General features: G+C 38.4%; 1 protein-coding gene across 1 annotated transcript in view; it reads left to right on the top strand.

Annotated features, from left to right (window-relative positions):
* MRPL3 (mitochondrial ribosomal protein L3) overlaps positions 1-23,397 on the top strand; it is a 48,746-nt gene that overhangs the window by 7,175 nt on the left and 18,174 nt on the right. Inside the window, exons 2-6 of the mRNA XM_057545677.1 lie at positions 356-540; positions 1,575-1,666; positions 3,582-3,680; positions 13,365-13,464; positions 15,073-15,133. Of these exons, the coding sequence (XP_057401660.1) occupies positions 356-540; positions 1,575-1,666; positions 3,582-3,680; positions 13,365-13,464; positions 15,073-15,133 (537 nt within the window). The remainder of the gene's footprint in view (positions 1-355; positions 541-1,574; positions 1,667-3,581; positions 3,681-13,364; positions 13,465-15,072; positions 15,134-23,397) is intronic.

Here is a 23,397-nt window from a genome sequence, read left to right as displayed (position 1 = left end):
GGGTTTATCAGAGAAAGATCAGTAACCCCACATTTTGTCACTTCTATTGGATGTAAACTGTTAAGGTACATGTTCTAGTGGACCTGCGGCTTCTCTTGTCTACATAGGACTACTCTGTTAGAAATCTGTTTATCCCAGAGGAGAAGAGGAAGAACTTTTCCTCCAGGGTAACTATTAACAGTTGAAATATGAGCCCCATTATTATCGTGAGGAATGTCAGGGAAAAAACTGGAACAGAATCCAAACCCTTTCCAAAGGCCCTGACTACACTTTCCAACTCATGTGACCTCCCTTCTGTACATTAAGTGGGGAACCTTTTGAATTGTGCTTTGTTTTCTAATTTTTATTTTTACAGAACAGACATCTGGCTTTTGGTTAGAAGTCTCCATGGCAAGAGTGGTACTTGGTGGGATGAGCATCTTTCTGAAGAAAATGTTCCCTTTGTTAAGCAGTTGGTCTCTGATGAAAATAAAGCCCAATTAGCAAGTAAACTCTGTCCTCTGAAAGATGAGCCGTGGCCTATACATCCTTGGGAACCAGGTGGTTATTTTGTATATGTTGTGTTCTCATCGCCTAATTACTGTCTGGCTGGCACGTTTAAAATCATAGTGACTTCTGAATCAATTTATCATCTCTTTAATTTATTTTCATGTCTTAAGTGTGTCTGTTTCATTGTGGTTTGCTTTGCAAGTATATTTCCAGCATCCTAGTCTACTGTTAGTGAATATCTGATGATCATCAAGACTTCCTCAAGAGACTGCTTTGTAGGTGAAAAGAGAATTGTTCTGCAAACGTTTTCTTGTTTTCTTCAGATGAAAAATAATATAAAATAAGTCAGGGAAGAAAAGCTGGAAGAGTGTGATCTAAACTGTAATGTATCACACAGACGTTTGTAGCTGGGGTATTCTACCACTCCACGCCTGCCAAGCATAACCCCAGAATCAGCTCTTTGTGCCTGGTTGAGTGCTAAATCCATGTGTGGCCAGACCAAAAAGCATAAGGCCTTTCTGTTCATGGAGTTGTCGTTGGTTGGAGGTTATTGTGGCTGTTGAATTGTTTAATGGCTAGAATTCTTAGTGGAGCAACTTTATCAATTTATGCAACAAATCTAAGTGTCATGGTGGGTGCTGACATATTTTAGCAACATGACCACTTGTGTCATCTCAATAACTCCAGCTAACTTATTAGAATTTGAATAGTAGATGTTTCCTAATTAATGAGGTTGGATATGAATTGATATTAGGAAAGCGAAGCATAATGATGGATTTATCATGCCCTCTATTAATACCACTTTTAAATACCAGAATATATCAGTTTAACTATTTTCTTTATTTTGTATGGTTTTCTTATATTTTTTATTTTACAGAGATTTATTGAGTACCAATATATTATGTCAGGCATGGCTGAAGGCAGTTATATCTGTAAGGAACAGTTGTATTTTACTGTATGAATATATCAGCATGTTTCTTATCTGCTTGCTCCTTACATGAAACCAAAATTTAGGAAATACCGTTGTATCGTGTTGACAAATGTTGAAAAGTCTGTGTGAATATTGATTTGTTTTTAATTGCCAGGTTCCTCTAGAGTAGGCCTTATTGCACTGAAGCTAGGCATGATGCCCTTATGGACCAAAGATGGTCAGAAGCATGTGGTCACATTACTTCAGGTAAGAAAGAAACTGAAGATGTAACAAATCTATGTGTGGGCTGAGATCTATTTGTGCAAACCTAAATGGGCAATATTTGTATCCTGAAACATTTGACTGTGTGGTGAAGAAGAGGTAAAGTCGAGCATAGATACTGTAAAAGAGCTTTACTTCTGATGGTGTCAGTAAATGTTCTCACTCATTCCTGAGTGGTGGCTTTCTTCATACTGGCATTGGGATAACTGGGGCAATGAATTAAAAAAAAAAAAATTGTAACCTAGCTTCTTACAGATCTACTAGTTTAATTCATAATCAGAAAAAAATCTCAGTCCCATCTTATTTTCATTTATGGAGTTCTTTCAATTCCAAATTGTAATTTTGATCTCTTTACTAACTCAGAATGTAACACTTTTGTCTGGGGAAGCAGCATTTTGTTCTCTGAGATAAGGTTAAACTCCAATGGTTAAGAATGTAGGCCCTGGAACCAGAATACCTCAAATGTTGGTTCTGCCATTTTCTAGCTGTGTTCCTTGGAGCACTGTGTCTTATCTGTAAAAGAATAATTTTATTCTGTAGAAGAAACCACTGTGATCTCCCTCAAAGGGTTATTGTGAGGCTTGCACAAGATGCTAAATGTCAAGCACTTAAAATTTAAAACAATATTAAATGTCCAACAAATGTTAGCTGTTATTGTCTTTATCGTTATTATAAAAAGATCACTGATAAAGTTGAGACTTTCATTCCCCAGATCACTTTGAACAGCTCAGTTCATATTGGAGTAAAGCCTTAGACAAGCAATTAGGCAGGTGATGGGGAGTAAAATGAGACCTCATGCACGTAAGTGCTTCCAGTGCTGACAGGCACAGGTGGCCTGTAAGCCCTTAGTAAGTTTTTACTGACTCTGAATGATCAAGGAAGGGATTATAGTTTCTGGAACTCTACAGAACTTTGGGAGCTTTTAGGAATGATGGGTGGGATTGTCAATTGGTACAGCTGCTTCAGGAAATAGTTTAGCATTATGGAAAAGTTGAGGTACGTGAACCTGTGGTCTCCCAGTTCCACTCCTGAGTGTTACTAGAAAATGCAAACAGATGATTTACAGCAACATTACTCTTAATACTCCAGAAGTAGAAATAACTCCCATGTCCATCATGGTAGAATGAGTAAATAAATCATGGTGTATTTACATGATGGAGTGCTGGGTGGCAGTGAAAATGGACAGAATAGAGCCGCACACAACAGTATGGGAGAACCTTACCAATAGAATCTTGAGTGAAAGCAGGAAAATATGGAGGAGTATATGTGGTCTGACTCCATTTACATAAAGGTTCAACAGGCAGCACTGAACTATGGATTAAACAATACTTTCAAAGGTAGTAATTATAATGAAAAGTTAAATGATTACCATAAATGTCAAGAGAGGTGGTTATTTCTTGGACAGTTCTTCTCAAACTTTACCTCAGAATCACCTGGAGGGCTTATAAAACACAGGTTCTGATTTAGTAGGTCTTGGCTGAGGCCTGAGAACCTGCATTTTCACGGAGTTCCCAGGTGACTGATGCTGCTTGCCTGGGGACCACACTTTGAGAGCCACTGCTCTAGGGGTAAAAAGGGTGGGGGGTGATGGGTGTGAGGGTGAGGGGGGGGGATTGGGAAGAGACACAGAGGTTTGGGGGATTTTTGACATTCGTAGTGGTTACATGCATATTTTCTTTATAAATACTCATTTTGTTGTATATTTGTGTTTTATGCACTTTTCTGTTTGTTGTATTCAGTATTTGACAGTGTTTTTTTAAGAGTGTGGTTGGTATGAGAGGGATGGTGAGATAAGAAACTTTAGGGAATTCCTAACTGTCTGAGGGCCTCAGTGTGGCTGATATGTAATGTTAACATGTGTCCTGGCACATACTTAGTTTTTTTATGTTTGTTTTTTTAGGTACAAGACTGTCACATCCTAAAGTATACTCCAAAAGAAAATCATAATGGAAAAATGGCAGCCCTGACTGTAGGAGGAAAAACTGTATCACATTTCCATGTAAGGGTGTACTTTCATTCCTAGAATAGTGCATTTCATTAGTTTTAGACCTGAATTCTTTGAGATTCTGAGTTCTTTAAGTTTTGAGGATATCCCATAGCCACAGACTTGTCCAGGAGGTGAACTGTGGATTTGTGGGGAGGCAGTCTGATAGAGCCACTGACCCCAGGAGTGTGGGAGACTTAAGTTTGCTCCAGTACCTCCCTTCACTGTCTGAAACAAGTAACTTCACCTTCTAAGCTTCAGTATTTGCCCAGATGTAAAATGTGGATAAAAATACTACTTACCTAACAGGTTTGGTACCAGGATTACGTGAGACTTTTCACATGTGCCTGGCATGTAACAGACACTCAAAAGATGGTAGCTATTTGATTATTTTGTGGTTGTTTTATGTTTAATTTCATTTTTTTTCTAAATTGTCTCAACTCTTGACTCCAACAGCATGTAAGGATTAATTTTTCATATATTAGAAGTTTTCAGCATTGGGAAGAAAGCTGTGTATGAAGTCACATCAGATTTTTCTGAATAAAGTGTATTTCCCAAGTAGAATACTAATAGAATGCTGAGTTTGTAGTTTAAATGTGAAAAAATCTGTACAATTAGTATTTTGGGGGGTTTGGGGATGACTAAAAGCAGAGAATGCCTTTCTAGAAAAGGTGATGGTTTTCACTAATGGCTGCTGAAACATCTTTAGGTTTACTACAACGTTGCTTGTCTCTAGATTAACATTTTTCCATCATAAATTATTTATGAAATGAACATGAATGAAAGTTAGGAGACAACCTGTTCTGTGCAGCTGTCAAAACTAGCAAGTGTTTATCGATTGCCTCCTATTTCCTTGTCATAGTTAACTTTTGAGCACTTATTACTTGCTGGGTATGCAGGCATTAAGTCTTTTACATTTATTAACTTTTTCAGACTCTAAAGATAACAAAGTTAAGTAACTCCCTCAGGGACACCCACCAATAAGAGATAGAGTGACAGACTCTGAAAGCCTTACTTTGTTAATTGTGTCTTGATATCCACCCTTTGGGAATACATAGGGAAGGTGGACTAATTTGGCTATCTCAATACAGTACTGTAAATGCAACAAGCACGTTGGTCAGTTCTGCTTTTGGAAATCCTAGGAGGTTTCACAGGGAGGAGACCAGAAAGGAGGGTGGGTGCTAAAGGCATGCCAGGCAGAGTGGGCTCTGCAGAAGCAGGTGCATGGAAGAGCATTGGTGCTTGGGAAGAGGAGGGCCGTGTGTCTGGATCTTAGTGTGCAGTCAGGGAGAATGTGGTAAAGGTGTGACAGGTGGGGTTGTCAGGATGGAAGGCTAACAAGTTTAGACTTCATCATGTAGACTTTGAGGAACTTTCTGAATTCTTTAACGAGGGCAGTGGTCAAATTGTTATCATGGTTAACTAAATTAGAAGATGCCAGGTGCAGGGAGGACATTTAGGAGGTTGTTTTAAGCCCTCAGGGAGAGTTGATAAAAGTCTTTTGCCCTAGAGCAGTTGCATTGGGCTTGGAAGAGGCAGGGATTATAAAAGACCAGGTGAGTGTGAGCGTGTGGGAAGAGGACCCAGCAGGTCAGTGCTCATGCCATGACCTGGGACAGGGACGAGGAAGGGGATGCTTTGGAGGAAAGACGTGTTTGAAGTGTTTTAGAAAATCCAGGTGGAATTGTCCTATAAGTATATACTGATCAGCAAATTGGTGCTGGTTGGAGTCCTATGGTTTAATAGGCCTATCTCGTAAGTATTAGAGGACTTAGCTATTTTTGCATATTATGGTAGTATAGTTAGTTTATTTTTCATTAAGCCTTCATAGTAATATCTGCTATTCCTGACAGTTTATTGCCTAATAATTACAGGGTTCAGATAATACCACAGTAATTAAAAACACAATGTGATATTTTGGGAAACATTTTTTTAAAATGTCAAATGTTTGAATTTTTAAGTGTGTAAATATTTGCCCAACTTCCTGTGAATCATGTGAACAATTCTTCAGTTTGATAGACACCTCTGTTTTCTAATTGATTGTATTTCTGTGTTTTTGTTAGGACTAGCACTGTCATCTTTATTTCATTACCAATTTTGTAAATTTTTGACTCTACAGCCTTGGTATTTGTAAGTCAGGTGTCCTGTTGGGATAATCCATTCTGCTCCAGCAGATTTATGAACATTACTTCCTTGGGACTGTGCAGTAGTGGGAAATGAGTGGACGTGGGATAAGAAGAGCTGAGTTCTTCCGTGGCTGCCAGTAGCTCCTTCACTCCACCTTTTTGAACAGCCATTTTCTTACCCGTGAAGACAAGGGATTGGACTTGATGGTCTCTGAATTCTCTCCCAGTTCTAAGTCTCACGTTGGTTCTCAAATATTTTAGTTTTTAAGAAAAAACAAAAGTTCCCCTCCAAAAATGAACTTGTCAGCTCAATTTATTCTATTTTACTTAGTGATAAAGATAGTCTTATTGATGAAGTCTTATTAACATAATAATAAACTATTACAGAAATGATAGTACTTTTATTTCTACTTTCATATTTGAGACTCTGGTCTTCATACCTTAAGCTTTATCTCACCAATGAATATATAGCACAGCAGGGTGATTTGGATGCTGTATTCTTATACTGTGGTGAATTTTAACCACTTATCTGACATAAACTTTTAAAACTGTTCACTATTCTGGTATAGAAGTGCTACAGAGGCCCTTCAAGATATTATTTTTCTAGGACCAGAGGTCATGTATTATAATATTAAGAAAAAAGTTTTATCTTTGAATGACCTTTCATCAGAATAGGATGTGAAAATGAAGTTCTAGAATTCTTTATACGTAAAGCATTTTGGTTCAGAAAGGAAAAAGGTTTTTGAAACTAAAAGTATACAGACTTTCTCTTACATATTGTAGCCCTCGGGGAAACTGCAGGTAGATTGATGATAGAGGGTTTGAGAGAGAGAAGAGACACCTATGACTAGGTAATATTAAATAGTTAAGCATTCTAAAATGAGTTGATTGAATCAGTTTTATTTATAATAAGGCTAGAATGTTATTTCTTTTTTAATCTGTAAAGAATTTATGCCTCCAAGAAACTAGACTGCTTTGCTTTTGCTATTTGTGTACCTTATAATAAATAAAAACTGATGTGGTACATAGTGTTTTTGAATAAGGAAGCTAAGTGGCCTTAAAGTTGGTTAAATCAATTCATCTTAGGAGCAGAGAAGCATTTTCATTGTGAGGAGGATAATTGCAGAGAACTGAAGAGGGAGGAAAAAAATGCAACCTCATAGATAGGCTTATCCAAGTGTGACGCTGCTGTCAGTCTTTTAAATTGCCTTTTGAAATCATTTATTTGGAAGTTGGGAATAAAAGCCCTCTGTTACACTGCTGTTGACTCAACTCAACTTGAACATCTGGTTTTTCTCAGGACAGATACCCAATTAGTTTTATGATATTTTGATTTTAAAAGAAAAAAATTATTCACTTTTAGTGAAATTGGAAGATAATCAGGAAATATGTATTACCTTTGTCCTTTTTATGTCTCAGTCTATAGTTACTTAGTCAAGATGTTTATTTTGTCCATTTTGTATTACTAAAAAAAGTACAGGATTTTTCTCATAAGCCTCCTGGAATACTTAAAAACCAATATTAATAAAATAATGTATTTTAAATTACCAGGTGGAATATGTGAAGGTCAAAAATAAAATTGAAGTCTGTTCTAAAATTTAATAAATCTGAATCCAATACATCAGGAAAATAATTTTAAGGATACACATTTTTAAAATTTTTATTGAAGTTTAATTGACCTAAAACACTGTTAGTTCCAGATACACAACATAGTGATTCAGTATTTCTATACGTTACAAAATGATCCTCACAGTTACCATCTGTCACCATACAAAGTTATTACAATATTATTGACTATTTTCCCCATGCTGTACATTTCATCCTCCTGACTCATTTATTTTGTAACTGGAAGTTTACCTCTTAACCTCCCTCACTTACTTCACTCATCCCCTCCACCCCATCCCCCTCTGATAACCACCTGTTTGTTCACTGTATCTATGAGTCTGTTTCTGTTTTGTTACCTTTGTTCATTTGTTTTTTTAGATTCCACATATAAGTGAAATCATATGGTGTTTGTCTTTCTCCATCTGACTTATTTCACTTTGCATAATATCCTCTAGACCCATCCATGTTGTTGCAGGCAAGATTTCATTTTTTTCATGGCTGAGTAATATTCCATTGTACGTGTATGTGTACACATATATACACATCTTTATCCATTCATCTAGCGTTGGACACTTAGGTCACTTTCGTATCTTAGCTATTGTAAATAACACTGTGATGAACATAGATGTGCATATATGTTTTCGTATTAGTGTTTTTGTTTTCTTTGGAAGAATACCCAGAAATAGAGTAACTAAATTATATGGTATTTCTATTTTTAATTTTTGAGGAACCTCCATACTGTTTTCCGTAGTGGCTGCACCAATTTACATATCTGCCAACCGTGCACAACGGTTCCCTTTTCTCCGCATCCTCTCCAAAACTTGTTATTTCTTGTCTTTTTGATAATAGCCATTCTGACAGGTGGGAGGCAATATCTCATTGTGGTTTTATTTGCATTTCCCTGATGATTAGTGATGTTGAGCATGTTTTTTCAAGTGTCTTGGTCATTTGTATGTCTTTGGAAAAATGTCTATTCATGTCTTCTGCTTATTTGTTAATTGGGTTGTTGGGTTTCTTTTGCTGTCAAATTGTATGAATTCCTTGTATATTTTGGATTTTGACCCCTTATCAGATATATCTTTTGCAGATATCTTCTTCCATTCAGTAGGTGGTCTTTTTGTCTTAATAGTTTCCTTCACTTTTTAGTTTGATGTAGTCTCATTTATTTATTTTTGCTTTTGTTTCCCTTGTGTGAGGAGACAGATCCAAAAAAATTTTGCTAAGATCTAGGTCAAAGATTGTACTACCTATGTTTTCTTCTAGGAGTTTTATGGTTTCAGGTCTTATATTTAAGTCTTTAATCCATTTTGAGTTTATTTTTGTATATGGTATGAGAAAGTGGTCCAGTTTGATTCTTCTGCATGTAGCTGTCTGGTTTTCCCAACAACATTTATTGAAGAGGCTGTCTTTTCCCCATTGTATTTTCTTGCCTCTTTTGTCATAGATTAGTTGACCATTTAAGTGTGGGTTTATTTCTGGGCTCTCTATTTTGTTCTGTTGATCTATGTGTCTTTTTGTACCAGTACCATACTGCTTTGATTACTGTAGCTTTGTAGTATAGTTTGAAATCAGGGAGCATGATACCTCCAGTTTTGTTCTTCTTTCTCAAAATTGTTTTGTCTATTCTGGGTCTTGTGTTTCCATACAAATTTTAGGATTTTTTGTTTTGGTTCTCTGAACAATGCCATTGGTATTTTGATAGGGATTGCATTGAATCTTTACATTGCCTTGAGTAGTATGACTTTTTTAACAGTATTAATTCTTGCAGTCCATTAACATGGTATATCTTTCCATTTCTCTGTGTCATCTTCACTTTCTTTCATCAGTGTCTTTTAGTTGTCCAAGTGTAGGAGGTCTTTTACCTCCTTAGTTAGATTTATTCCTAGGTTTTTTTTTTTTTGATAATTTGCAATTGCAAGTGGGATTGTCTTCTGAATTTCTCTTTCTGATAGTTCATTGTTAGTGCATAGAAAAGCAACAGGTTTCTATATATTAATTTTGTATCCTGCCACTTTACTGAATTCATTTATTAGTTCTACTAGTTTTTTTGATGGCATCTTTAAAATTTTCCATATATAGTATCATGTCATCTGCAAACAGTGATAGTTTTATTTCTTCCCTTCCAGTCTGGATTTCTTTTATTTCTTTTTCAAGGAGCCACATTTTTAAATGAACTTTTGTGTTTGCTTTTGTGGAAGAAGTGAGTATGACTGAGGATGAAAAGCAGGGGCCTTGGTAAAAGCGATGTTGAATATCAGTCTTAGATTTCAGCATATGGGAAGTGAAACCATAGAGAATGATGGGAGTGAATGTATGTTATCACTGTTGGAAGAAAGGATAGCCTCCCGAGGGGACTCTGTGAGGTAGAGAACAATCTTCTGTGGACATCCAAAGCAGAGCTGTTCAGCATTTGTTGCACAGTCCCACTGGGGGGCTCCAGGGAGATTCTCGGGGGGCTGTGGACTGATCCAAAAACTAAAGTTCTCTGCTTATAGGCCAGTGCCACCCAATTTCATGTCAGCTGAGGGTAGCCTACTCAGTAAGTTATAAAGGGGCACAGTTCTTATTTCAAACTGAAATTAGCAAGTACCTGAAGTTTGCTGCATATTCAAATACATGTTCTTCAGATAAGTGTGGCTTATCACTGGACCTGGGACTAGACATGTATTTAACAGACTTTCAGTGAGCTTTGGAAGTACATAGTAGGGGGGAGATTATAGGCCAACAGACTGGCATGGGCAGGCACAGGTAAGCATACGTAGAGTACTGTGGCTCATTGGGGTCCTACAGGTGCTTCGTTTAGGATCAGAGGAGAAGCAGAGGAAGAGGGAACAGCAGGAAGATAAATATTATTGCTTATATTCTCATGAAAGAGGCTCTTCACATCAGGAAGTGGTACAGCTTTTTTGGTAAGTCTTACAGTATCTATATCAAGAGTTAAGAATTAAAACAGAAAAAAAAAGACAACAGGACATTATGATAAGGGAATAAGTTGTCCATAAAGTTTTCTATTCAAGAATATTTTCTATTCAAGGATATTTACAACAGCAGAAGGAAAAAGCAGGGGTGGAGGGAAGAGCAGACAGTAGGACCTGCCAGGAGCTGGGGATGGAGCAGCCACTACAGTCTCTGCTCTCTAGAAGCTTACATTTTGGTGGGCTTGGGGGTGAGACAGGGGACCTATTGCACAGAAGGTAAACAATTAAAAAATGTGTATCGTGACAGATGGAGGGAAGTGCTTTGAAGATTAATAAAGTGGGCTGAGGGCATTGCAAGAGACAGAAAGTGGTGCTATTTTAGGTAGAATAATCAGGAAAGGTAAGTTGATATTTGGGTGAAGACCTGAATGAAGTGAGGGAGCATATTATACAGAAATCTGGCAGAGACGTGAGGAGAGACATAGGTGAGGGAGGTTAAGAGGTACAGCCTTCCAGTTGCAAAATAAATGAGTCATGGGTATGAAATATACAGTGTGGGGAATATAGTCAGTAACTACGTAATATCTTTGTATGTGACAGGTGGTAACTAGACTTATAATAGTGATCATTGTGTAATATATAGAAATATTGCATCACTTTGTTTTGCACCAGGAACTCACAGTGTTATAGGTCAATTACACTTCAACAAACAAATTCATAGAAAAAGATTTCAGTTTTGTGGTTACCAGAGGCAGGTGATGGGGGAGGGGGAATTGTATGAAGGCAGTCAGAAGGTACAGACTTCCAGTTATAAGGTAAATAAATACTAGGGATGTATGTACAACATGATAAATATAATTAACACTGCTGTACATTATATGTGAAAGTTGTTAAGAGTAAATCCTAAGAGTTTTCATCACAAAGAAAAAATTTGTTTTCTTTTCCTCTAATTTCTTATCTATATGAGACAATGGATGCTCACTAAACTTATCGTGATAATCTTTCCGTGATGTGTGTAAGTCAAGTCGTTATTCTGTGCACCTATAATAGTGAGGCAGACATTTTCTACAGTTGTAAATAGCATAGACAGTTTAAGACTATGGAGAGGAAAAGGGAAAGGGAAAAAAATCTGGCAGCATGGCATTCCAGGCAGGGGGACCAGTATGTGCAAAGGACCTAAGGCTGTTGTTTAGTGAGTTCTTAGACGGGTAAGGAGCACATTGTCCCCGTGGCAGGGCGAGCTGGGAGGAGAGTAGGTGGTGTAGAACATTGGAAACCATGGTGAGGACTTAGGACTCGATTCTTCTGCACAAGATGCAGACCGTTGTGGAGACTAACGTAACTTGAGTTTAGAAGGATCATGCCAGCCTGTGAATGGAGAACATACCAGGGGGTCAGGAGTATAGAAGTTGGAGACCTGATAGGAGGCTACTGAAATAAACCAGACAATATACGGCTGGCTGGGGTGGGGGTGAGAAGTGGCTGATGTGGGCTATGTGTTTAAATAGAGGTTACAGGAATGGCTGATGGATGGACATGGGATGTGAGAAAGAGAAGAGTTGTAGGTGACCATAGAATTTTTGGTCTAAACAGAAGTATGGAGCTGCTGTTTATTGAGACTCGAAAGATGAGGAGAGCAGGCCTGGCAGGGCAGGGGCATGTTGAGTTCAAGTTTAGACGTGTTAAACTTGAGTTGTTGTGTGACATCAAAGTGAAATGTTGACTTAGCAATTGGGCAGAAGAATTTGTAGTTCAGAGTAGAATTTGGGGTGGATGTTAGAAAAGTGGGTCATTAGCCTGTGAAAGAATCAGGGAGTAGTAGCTGGAAGTGGAGTGGAGGCCTTCCAAGGAGAGAGCAGCTGCCCGTGCCAAGCAGTGCTCGTGGTGACCAGGGCATTTGGTGATTTTGGCCAGCATGTTCCGTTGAGTACGAGGGGCTGGAAGCTCCTGATGAAAGCCTTGTCGTGGGCAGGCACAGAAAGATTAGCTGGAGGAGATAATGTGGCCAAGGAAAAGTTTGTGTTTTAATGTGAGTTATTGTGATTCTTTTATGCTGCTAGGAAAGTTCCAGTGGAAAGGGGGAAATTGTTGATTCAGAAGATGGTGGGGACAGTTTCAGGAGTAAAGCCATTGAGTAGGTGAGAGGAGGTAGGAGTCAGTACACAGTGAAGGATTTGGCTTTAATAAGAACATGGACAGTTCATCTGTTATTGTGGTTCCTAGCCCCAGATTCACATCAGAACCATATGGAGTGCTGAAAAAACACTGACACCTGGATGCCCCCTTAGACCGGTGAAGTTACAGCCTCCAAGCTGAGGCCCTGGCCTTGGTGTTCTCTGAAAGCTGCCCATGTGCCTCTTGTGCACCTGGAGTGGGGTGGGAGGGTGATGATTGATTTGGTGGTAAAAGCTTGGGGAAGGGCTCTCGATTATTCTGTTTTTTTCAGTGAAATAAGAAGCAGCATTATCAGCTCAAAGCAGGGAGAAGGAGGGGAGAGTGCTAGAGGTTTTAAGAGGATGTGGCGGAGCTGCCTTGGGGAGTGAGAGGGATTTAACAGGGGAATGTGGGTTGGCCAGGCCACACTGGGACTCACTGTGAAGTCTGATTGTACATTTGAATGTGACTTGTCATGTTTTCTCCCAGCTGCTTGGACACAGCAGGGAAATTAGACAGAGTCAGATTTCCCAGGATTGGGGTTCTTGATACAGACGGTCTCCAGTCAAAATCCAAATATGAGCATGACTGTATTTCTTTTCCTGTGGAACAAGAGTCTTTCCCCGTATACTTTGAGCTACACTATGCCAGTTCTTTATATGAGCTACACTAAGCCAATTCTTTATATGAGCTACACTATGCCAATTCTGAGTGTGATGGATGAAAATCTCACCTCCCTTAACTAAGGTCAATAGAGTACTCTTTTGTTCATTGGGGAGGCAGAGTGCTCTTTAATTTGTTTTCCTGGAGTGTTAGTAACTTAGTTTAGATCTCTAGGCATTAAATTCCGCTTTTTGTAATTAATGTGTTATTTATATGTGCTGCTTTTCCTCTAGAAATCTACATCTATATTGGAATTTTACCGAGAACTTGGATTGCCACCAAAACAGAAAGTTAAAATCTTTAATGTAACAGATAATGCTGTAATTAAGCCAGGTAATCTGAGGTGGGGGAGAAGAGGGAGGTAAAAATACCCAAATATGTGATTTGTTTAATGTCAGCCCTTTCAATAAAGCTGAATTCACAATACAAAGTCCCAAACATTTATTTTTAAATATAGAACTGTATCTGATTTAATCACTAGGGACAAACAAGTCTTTTTCTTTTTTAAGTGGAAAGAACTGTAGAGAATTCTTTGTTTTCCATGAAAGAGGGAGGAACGCTTTTGTTTTTAATGTACAGAAGGTTTCACATTTGGAAAAGCCACTCCAAATAAATAAACGAACTTTTAAAATGTGAAGTTCACTGTTTGTAGGCTGGCATTTTATTAAGTGAAGAGTAGACTCTCACTGAGATAGGATAATTTGAGAAAATGTAGCCTGAAACAGGAAAGTGACTGACCATAGCACCTTGTAAAGATCTTAAATGTAAAGATTCTTACTTAAAAATTTCAAAGTATTTTACCTACTCCATGGGATGTCAAAAAGTAAGATTTGGCAGTATGATTATATTGGTTCATATAGTTAATGGCATTTTGATGTCTTTGAACTTCAGAAAAGCTCCCTGATCTCTTGAACTTGAGTTCTCTAACAGGTAGACTGTAGAAGGATGTTTTAAGATTTGATATTTTAATACCTGAACTGAATTTCTTGAAGTAGAGTACAATTGCAATAGGCCTTATTAATAGGGGCGGTAGAGTCAGCCTTGATAGAATTGAAGGTATTTTTTGAAGTGCAAGTTTTTCATCTTGAGGTTAAAGTACATGGAATTAAACTAACAAGTATAAAAATCAAGTCCACATTAACTTTTGCTGTAGCACAAACCATATGATAATTTTGTGTGTGTGGGTGATAAATGGTCAAATATCATCAGTTCAGGTCATTCAACCTCGTAGAAATTCGGTCACTTTTTAATCTCCCCTATTTTTTCTTAAATGAAGGTTTTTCTCTGCCCATATAAATCCACGTTGGGTCCTACCTTAAAGGACACTAAACCTACAGCACTTTACTCCCTGTTTTAAACAAACAAAAATAGCTTTTGATTACATTCTCTACTACATTGGTTCCAGCTTTTAAAAAAAAGTCTTTTACTGGATGATGTTAAAGTTGATTCCTATTTTTGGATAACTTATCTCCAATAGGAAAAAAAAAAAGACTTGATCCAGCCCCAGTGTTTTTTGAGTCATTCTCTTATTTTTATTTTCCTTATTTGAAATAGGAAATACATCTTAACATATTGTTATTCACAGAAACAACCAAGAATCTCATGTATTTATCAGCAGGAACAGTGTTGTCACAGGAGTTGCCTGTTTCAGCCAGTATCACGTTGGCCTCTGTGAAGGCACAAGCGCGCCAGTGGCCGTGGGCTGTTGGCCACTCCAGCACCATGTGCCCCATACTTCAGCCTACATGCAGTCCATTAAAATACATTTGTTGAGCAGTTTTATTATTTTATTGTTGACATTGCTAATAATTAAAATTGCGGAAGAGACTCTCCTGACATTTTGAAATCTGATAGCTAGAAGGCTTCCTGTATGTAGTTTATGTTTAATGAAGTTATTTTTGGGCTGATTTCATACTGATTTTTTGTTTTCTTTTCATAAAGGCACTCCTCTTTATGCTGCTCACTTTCGCCCAGGACAGTATGTGGATGTCACAGCCAAAACGTAGGTCCACGTAACAGGTTTTTTCCTTTTGTTTTCCTTGTATATTAAAAAACAGCAGAGTGAGTGAAAGAAGTGCAGCCTTTCAAAGTCAGTGAATAAAGGATAAGTAACCATTATTCTCATTCATAACTCTAATCCTTAATGTTACTTATGGTACTGGTTTTTAAATTGCACCGAATTAGTTGTATGTGAAGAGTTCACTTTGGGTTACAGCTTTTAAACTGAGATGTGTGCTTCTTGAGATGGGATTAAGAGAAAGGTCCATTACTGAGTTCCTTGTGGGCTGGGCCCACATCTGTTTGAAGACCAAAGGCAGCATACGGTTTGTTGGTGAAAGATACAGGAAGCAGTTAAATTACAGACATCTTGCACTATTTGCAATAGTTGTGCTTCAAGATTCCCCTAAGGTAGCTAACTGTAAAGCATTTTTGGAACTGTGTTAAAATCCTATCATGAGCTGAAAGAAGAAATAGGATTACACCTTAGGCGTCTTCAACAGCGTGGCATCTCTTGGCACTAGAAGAGACCTCTTCCACAAAAGCAAAATATTTTGTTATGTGTAAACAAGGGTTCAAATTTGGTAGAAATTAACACTTAATTTTCACTCTTAACAGAAATGCTGACTTTGAATCATACTTATGTTGGGTGGTGGTATTTGGGGTACTGTAGTTTTTTTTTAATATCTTACCGTCTGTTAAGATAAGCCCAGTACTGGCTAGGTAATCTCCAGGAAACATTTAGATCTTATAGAAGTAGTTTTTCAAAAATCAGCTGAGGTTATCTCACTATGGAATGAAGTCACCAAGCCTTTAAATATGTTTATATAGAAATTGTTCAGGGACTTCCCTGGTGGCTCAGTGGTTAAGAATCCGCCTGCCAATTCAGGGGATACAGGTTAGAGCCCTGGTCCGGGAAGATCCCACGTGCTATGGAGCAGCTAAGCCCGTGCGCCGCAACTACTGAGCCTGTGCTTTAGAGCCCGCAAGCCACAACTACTAAGCCTGCGTGCTACAACTACTGAAGCCCGCGCACCTAGAGCCCGTGCTCCACCACAAGAGAAGGCACTGCAGTGAGAAGCCCACGCACTGCGATGAAGAGTAGCCCCCGCTCGCTGCAACTAGAGAAAGCTGGCATGTAGCAATGAAGACCCAACTCAGACAAAAATAAAAAAATAAAAATTAAAAAAAATAGAAATAAATTGTTCAGTATCAGTTGTTAGACTCCACATGATCTAGGCTAAGCTTAACTCCAGATATCAGCTCTTGTCTATGTGGCTTGCAGGATCTTAGTTCCCCAACCAGAGATCAAACCCTGGCCCACGGCAGTGAGAGTGCCCATTCCTAACCACTGGACCGCCAGGCAATTTCCCAGCTCTTGTCCATTCTTGTTTCTTGTTCTATCAACATAGATGGTAGTTTCACTGATTTATGTGCCTCAGTTTTCTTTTTGGAATATTCTGACTGAGAACCCTTTGAAAATGAACAGTGGCCCACTGGTTCTCTGGGTTAACCTTAGAATCACAGTGACTGAGACAGAGCAGCTTCTTATATCCAAGGAAACCAGATAAATCCAGCATCAGTTTCCTAAACGCGGTCAGATATTTCTTCACTTCCACATTATTACTGCCTACTTTTAAATACGGGCCATTGCACACAGGTCCTAGGGACCTTAACTTTTGATTAGCTATTTAGAAGTGCAGTGGGCTAGGTTGGCGGTGGAGTAGAGGAGAGTGGGGCCTATTTAAAGAGACTGTGAACCTTCCTCTTTTTCTCCCTGCTTCCTGCTTGTTGCGAACTCATTCCTACTTGCTGGGGCATCTGAAATTACTGGTCTTTTGGTAACGTTTGTCCTGCCTGCCCTTGTGAAGAAGTCAAAATATCGGAGCTGTAAAGCTTTGGTTTGAGTAAGTGGGGAGATGTGTGTGTTGTGAATCAGATGGTTTTACTTTTTAAATTCCTGAATTATTACGTATAATAAAATGCCTCACGGTAATTTGTTAATTTACACACGGTTAATAATGTGTGCATTCCATTACATATTTTACAGGGTAAATGAGATATTCGGGAAACCCTGCAAAGTCAGATTCCTTTGTTAGCAGATGCTCTGTGGCAGTGTTTGTGACTAGCTTGGGTTGGAGCCTAGCCTTTCAGTGCCTATGTTCACTAGATGCTTTCATTTCATATGCTACTGTTGGGTTTCCTTGGCTTCCTAAAAGCTATTTTTAAAACTTTAGGCTTCTCCTTGTGAGTGTAAAGTAGAAGGAGAGTGTGTTGGTTTTGTTTTGTGTTTTAAGATCGTGTACCTAGAAAACAAGAGTGTGTACAGCCATGTGCCAGCCTCAGGACTAGATGGCTGATGAGAGCTGGGAGAGTAACTAACCCTGGGATTTAGAGTAGTTGACATTCAACTCTGGAAAAGGGGCACCTGCATTTGAGAAAACCCTCATTGTTGTGTGGGCTGCAGTACCGTCTTCTGTTTGACTTTGTGTAGCATGTGCACTGTACTCTGGTGTGCGTACCTTTTCGGGGTATTTCCTGAGATCAAAATGAAACAGACTTTGACCTTTCACTAAATGTTGCCAATGGCTACAGCTCTTGGAGCTGGCATGTTATTATGGCCTCAGGATGCTTGTAAGTGCTTGCGAATTTACAGAGCTCTGTCCTCATGTGGAGATGTTTTGGATTCCTCCTGGGTGCAGGCTTAGGTCTCAGCTACACCCAGTCCTGGTGGAAGCTGTCTCTTTGCCGTTGACTTCCTGTGCATGTGTACGTGCACACACACATGAATTTGCTTGCTTTTCTTTTTCCTTTTTAAATTCTTCTACATCCTTTCCCTGATGCTTCTCATTTTTTGGACAGTTCACCCCGCTTGGAGTTTTAGCCCTTGCAGCCAGTGAGAATGTTTTTTTTCCTTGTTGACTGTAAATGGAACCATTATCTTTTGGACATAGGCTCTGAGTCCTTGCAGTCTCTTGCTATGGCTCACTTAACAGCCAGAGATTTTCTACCTTGTCCTCCATTTTCAGCCCCTGTTTTAAAATTTTGAAACTTCTGGGCTCCATTGTCTTCATTATTAATCCTGTTACAGGTGCAAACACTAGAGAAAAAATGGTGCAGTGACATGGTTAGGTCAGATGAGGGACATGGGTTCACAGCCTGGAGCATCATTTCCCACACTTGAGTGGGCTTCACAATCTCCCCTACCTCCACTCCCCCACCAATCTTCAGATTCATTAGATCTGGGGTAGTACCTGAGAATTTGCATTTCTAACAAGTTCCCAGGTTGTGTGGATGCTGCTAGCCCAGGGACCACACTCTGAGAATCACTGGACTGGAGAACAGTCAGGAGCTCACCGGCGGACCTTCTTTTCCTGCTGCTCCTTTACCCAGCATAGAGTCCCAGTGCCTGCCTTTTCTCAACTCTACTCAAATTATAACATGAACATCTGTTTTAAATCAGGCAAGTCTAATTAATCCAGTTTCAAATAACATTGTCAGTAAAATCAGGCCTTTGTATTACCCACATTTTAGTTAGCATGAAACTGAAAACTGGTCTCCTTAGTAACTGGCTTCATCATCTCCTTTCCATTAGAGATTAATTTGAGACTTTTTTCTTAATTGAAATTGTTCATTTTTCTCACGTTGTAATAGTGATATTTAATGGTTAAATCTATACTTATATTTCAAGTTTTTTACCTTATACCTTCAATTTTAATTGCTGGATTAAATATACTTTAGAAATAACTAACTAAATAAGAAAAATTAAAATGGAAAAGTACTAATTTAAGAAAATACAGTGTTAATAGAATCTTTCTACTTCAAGAATGAAATTGGCTGCAGACATTTTCTTTTTAGTGACCAGTAACCAACAGTAGCAGCCTCTTGAAGGCTTCCTTAAATTTTTAAAATGTTCCTCTTTTAATGATTGCATTGGGAAATCTGCTTACACTGAAAGTTACATTGTATTTACCTGTGCTGAATTTGGATATAATTTTCTATATAAATAAGTAAATTTACCATTGTTGTGTTGGAGTGTGAGGTGAATATATATTTAATAGAGTTCTTTTTAATTTTTACTTTTAAACCAGAAATAGTTTTTCATCTAAAAGGTCTGAGTATACAAATTTAGATTATATGGGAAAGATCTTTACATCTAATATATAAAACCATTCTAGCAGAATAATTTTTCAGTTTTCATTAGGCTATAAATAGGTAATAAGGCCCAGTCTTTGAAATATGTCAGTTTTATGTAATTTATTCTAAATAAAATTTAAAGTCTAGCACATATATTGATGCGTTCCCCACACCACCACCACTACCCACTTCCTGTACTAGGACCCTTTTAAAGATTATATTCTTGTTCTGTAATTATATTCCACCATAACTTCTAATAGATGATGGGTTTGGGGGCCTAACGTTTTCCCTTTCTTTCTCAGTTTTGAGGAGGAAACCTCTCTAGATAATATATAAAGAGTGGGTGAGATAAAGTATGAGTGTTGATTCCACCCTCAACATAGGATGTTTAGTCCATTGTTTTCTATTGAATCCTAGCAGTGCTTATTTTAACTTGTAGAGTTTTTCTTTTTTTAAGGAAAGAAATCAGAAAAGAATTAAAGTAAGATAAAAATAAAACTGTAAAAATGCATTCTGCAGTGTTTAGGAGAAAATGTTAGGTCTCTGTCTCAGAGGACTTGAAGGACACAGGTGGTGATGCATCTATAACGGTGGGCATGGGGGCACTTTCCTGCCAGGTGTCTTACTGAACTTTGAATTCATGACAGTGGCAAGCCTGAAGTAATTTCTTGAATCCCAGATTGAAATCAGAAAACAGCTCATTCAGCTACTTCTTTCTGAGTGAAAGATAATCTAAAACTCTGTCTACGAGTCTGGGCTAATGAAAACAACCCATATATTTTCAGGCACAGTCATATTACTTTAATAGCAATTTCTGGCATAATCTTACTATTTTTGAAGTTAACAGTGCCCTTTAAATTCTCATTACCCTTTGGCCTCAAAATAGAAAAATAGGCCCTTACTTTGATAATGTTATCCCTGGTAGTAAAAATGAAAGCAGTTGGGGAGAGTTAATTTGGGTTCTTTCATTAAAATATCAAAATGTGTACAGAAATATTGTCCATCAGAGCCTTAAGGTGATTAAAAAGCCAGGTAGGTTCTTAACAAAGCAAAGACTCTTTGGGCTGTGTGAGCAGTCCTGCACACTGTTCAGAGAAGGGTGCCTGCACATGGTCAGAAGCCTTCCCCACTAGCTTGTTATTCTGACTGGTGGGTGTTTGCTGGGAACTCGGAGGGAAAGCAAGGTGGATGCTGCCTTCAGGGAACAATTGCTCTCCAGCCCTGCACATTTGCAATTTTATTTCATTTTTAATAAGTTACTTTATTTACTAGTTATTCAAAGCAGTCAATTTTTAAGCATACTAGTGAAACAGTTTTCAAAATGAGTAAACTATAGAGGGAAATAGTCTCTGTAAAAAATAATCCTTCTTCAGTCAAAGTGAGTGTCTCATCAGAGGTGGTCTAGGGAGTGGCTGAAAGCATGGATCTGCTTCTCAGCAGCTCTGTGACCTAAACAGCTTCCTTAACCTCTCAGTCGCCTCATCTTTAACATGAGACTAATTACAGCACCTACCTCATAGCCATGTTGTAAAGACTGAATGAGATAATGCACAGAAGGCTCTTAGCTCAAGATCTGGGACATAGTGAATGCTCAGGAGTATTGGCTGCTATCGCTATTGCTGATATTACTGTTTTTTCATTTGTTTCAAAATTTTAAAGGAAAAATCTGTTTTCCTCAATAGGAAATATCTTTTTAACTGAATTAACAACATTAAGTCATTAGGAATTAGACTGTGGTATTTTCTTTTTTTTTTTTTTTTTTTTTTTTTTTTTATATTTTTGCCTTGTTTTGTGTCCTCAATTGGTTTTTCACTTCAGTTACTTTTTTTTTTTTTTTAATTAATTAATTAATTTATTTATTTTTATTTTTGGCTGTGCTGGGTCTTCGCTTCTGTGCGAGGGCCTTCTCCAGTTGTGGCAAGCGGGGGCCACTCTTCATCGCGCTACGCAGGCCTCTCACCATCGCGGCCTCTCCCGCCGCGGGGCACAGGCTCCAGACGCGCAGGCTCAGCAACCGTGGCTCACGGGCCCAGCCGCTCCGCGGCACGTGGGATCCTCCCAGGCCAGGGCCCGAACCTGCGTCTCCTGCATTAGCAGGCAGGCTCTCAACCACTGCGCCACCAGGGAAGCCCTGTGGTATTTTCTAATACATCAAATTATTGCCTCTTACTTTAGACTGTTTTGTATAGCAAAGTAGTAGCTTTACAAAGCACTCTAGGTAATTTTAAGAGTACATGATACCTGCTACATCTAGAATTTACAGTGTAATGAGGATGCCCTTGAAATAACTCCATGCTTCTCTGATATGCTACTTTATTTTTGCTTTACTCTATTTTTCAAGAGGCAGTATGACCTGGGTTAAAAGCATGACCAGATACTTTCATTTACCAGGCATTTGACCTTGGGCAAGTGGCTTAACCTCTCTGGATGTAGATTTCATTATCTTTAACATAAGGGTTTGGGAGTAAATGGTTTCTAAGGTTCCTTTCTTTTTTTTTTTTTTAAATGTGGGTTTTTGTTTTTTTAAGTATAGTTGATTTACAATATCGTGTTAGTTTCAGGTGTACAGCAAAGTGATTGAGTTACACATTACATATCCTTTATCATGTTCTTTTCCATTATGGTTTATTACAGGATATTGAATATAGTTCCCTGAGCTATACAGTAGGTCCTTGTTGGTTATTTATTTTATATTTAGTAGTTTGTATCTACTAATCCCAAACCCCCAATTTATCCCTCCCCACCCTTTTCCCCTCTGGTAACCATAAATTTGTGTTCTATGTCTGTGAGTCTGTTTCTGTTTTGTAAATGTTCACTTGTATCATTTCTTTTTTAGATTCCACATATTCTAAGTTTCCTTTCAATTCTAAAAATCTGTTTCCAAAAAATAATCCCTCAGTTTTCCAAGTGGCATAACTCACTGTTTTCTATATTAATGAAGAAGTAATACTCAGAAAACTGCTGTGTCTTTTCATGATATTGCAGAATTATTTGAGTTTTTGAGTTTTCTTCTTTGAGAAGAGCAGACTGAACTCAGGACAGCAAACGTGGTGTTCTGGGTTTACTTAGAACAGCTGGAAAATGCTCCCTTCTGTAAGAGGACTCACAGGAATCACTGCACATTTGGCTCTTTGTACTATTGAATGAGCTAGATTTGATGTCAGAAAGCTGTAAGCGGTGCACTCTTAGCAGGCAGTTGTTGATAAAAATATTCCCAGATATTGATGGGAGCTTTATAGTTTTTAGACATAAACAGAATACCTGCAGTTCAGGTCATGCTGTCACAAATTCATCCTGGAGAGTAACAGCCGTACAGATCTTCCATGCCAGCTTTTAACTGTATGTGATGGGACACAGAGCAACTGGAAGATTCCACCATGACTTACCTGTGTGCTCAGAAGCTGTTTTATATCACTGATGGAATAGGTTTAGACAACAACACTGAGTTGAGTAGAAATTGACTCCCAGCATTTACAGGGATCTTCAGTGGCAAGGGCAAAACTCAGTGATGGGAATTTTGGAGGAATTTCCCTGAGGACTCAGAATGGATGGACTAGAGAGCACTCCTCACCTCATGGACATTTTGTTTCACCCCATATACAAGTGTATCCAGAACCATGCAGTCAAAGGCAGTTTCCCACAAAGTGGGGAAATACATGATGGGTTTGTATTAAAACCTGTGTGTCTGCTGGTAGACATTTAGGCATTTGTCAATGTGACAGGGAAATGAAATTCATAGTAGTATTCTCTAGAGATTTATAGAATGCAGTTGGAAACACTAAATTATGCATTCTCTTCTGCAAGATTCTTACAGTCAAACCTTTAAGCCCCTCCTCACCTTTTCTTAATATAATCTTCATAAACTTTTGTAAAAGACAAGCCCATTATACAGCATTTGGAAACTACAGGACAAAATAAAGGAAATAATCATCTCTCTTCCTAAGACACAGTTATAGCCAGTAACAAAATTACTCTGAGTTCTCTAGGTAGGGCACTAGGGTTAGATGCTGCACAATCCCTGCACTTCATGAACTTAAAGTATAGTAAGGAAATACACCCAGAAACACGGGCAATAAAGTCTAAATTTAAATCGCATCTCTGAGATTTTTTGATGAATTTTTGGTTTTAGCA

The sequence above is a fragment of the Balaenoptera acutorostrata genome, chromosome 4, assembly GCF_949987535.1.
Source record: "Balaenoptera acutorostrata chromosome 4, mBalAcu1.1, whole genome shotgun sequence".
NCBI lineage: Eukaryota > Metazoa > Chordata > Mammalia > Artiodactyla > Balaenopteridae > Balaenoptera > Balaenoptera acutorostrata.
Note: the sequence above shows the minus strand (reverse complement) of the source record. Positions and strands in the feature narration are given on the sequence as shown.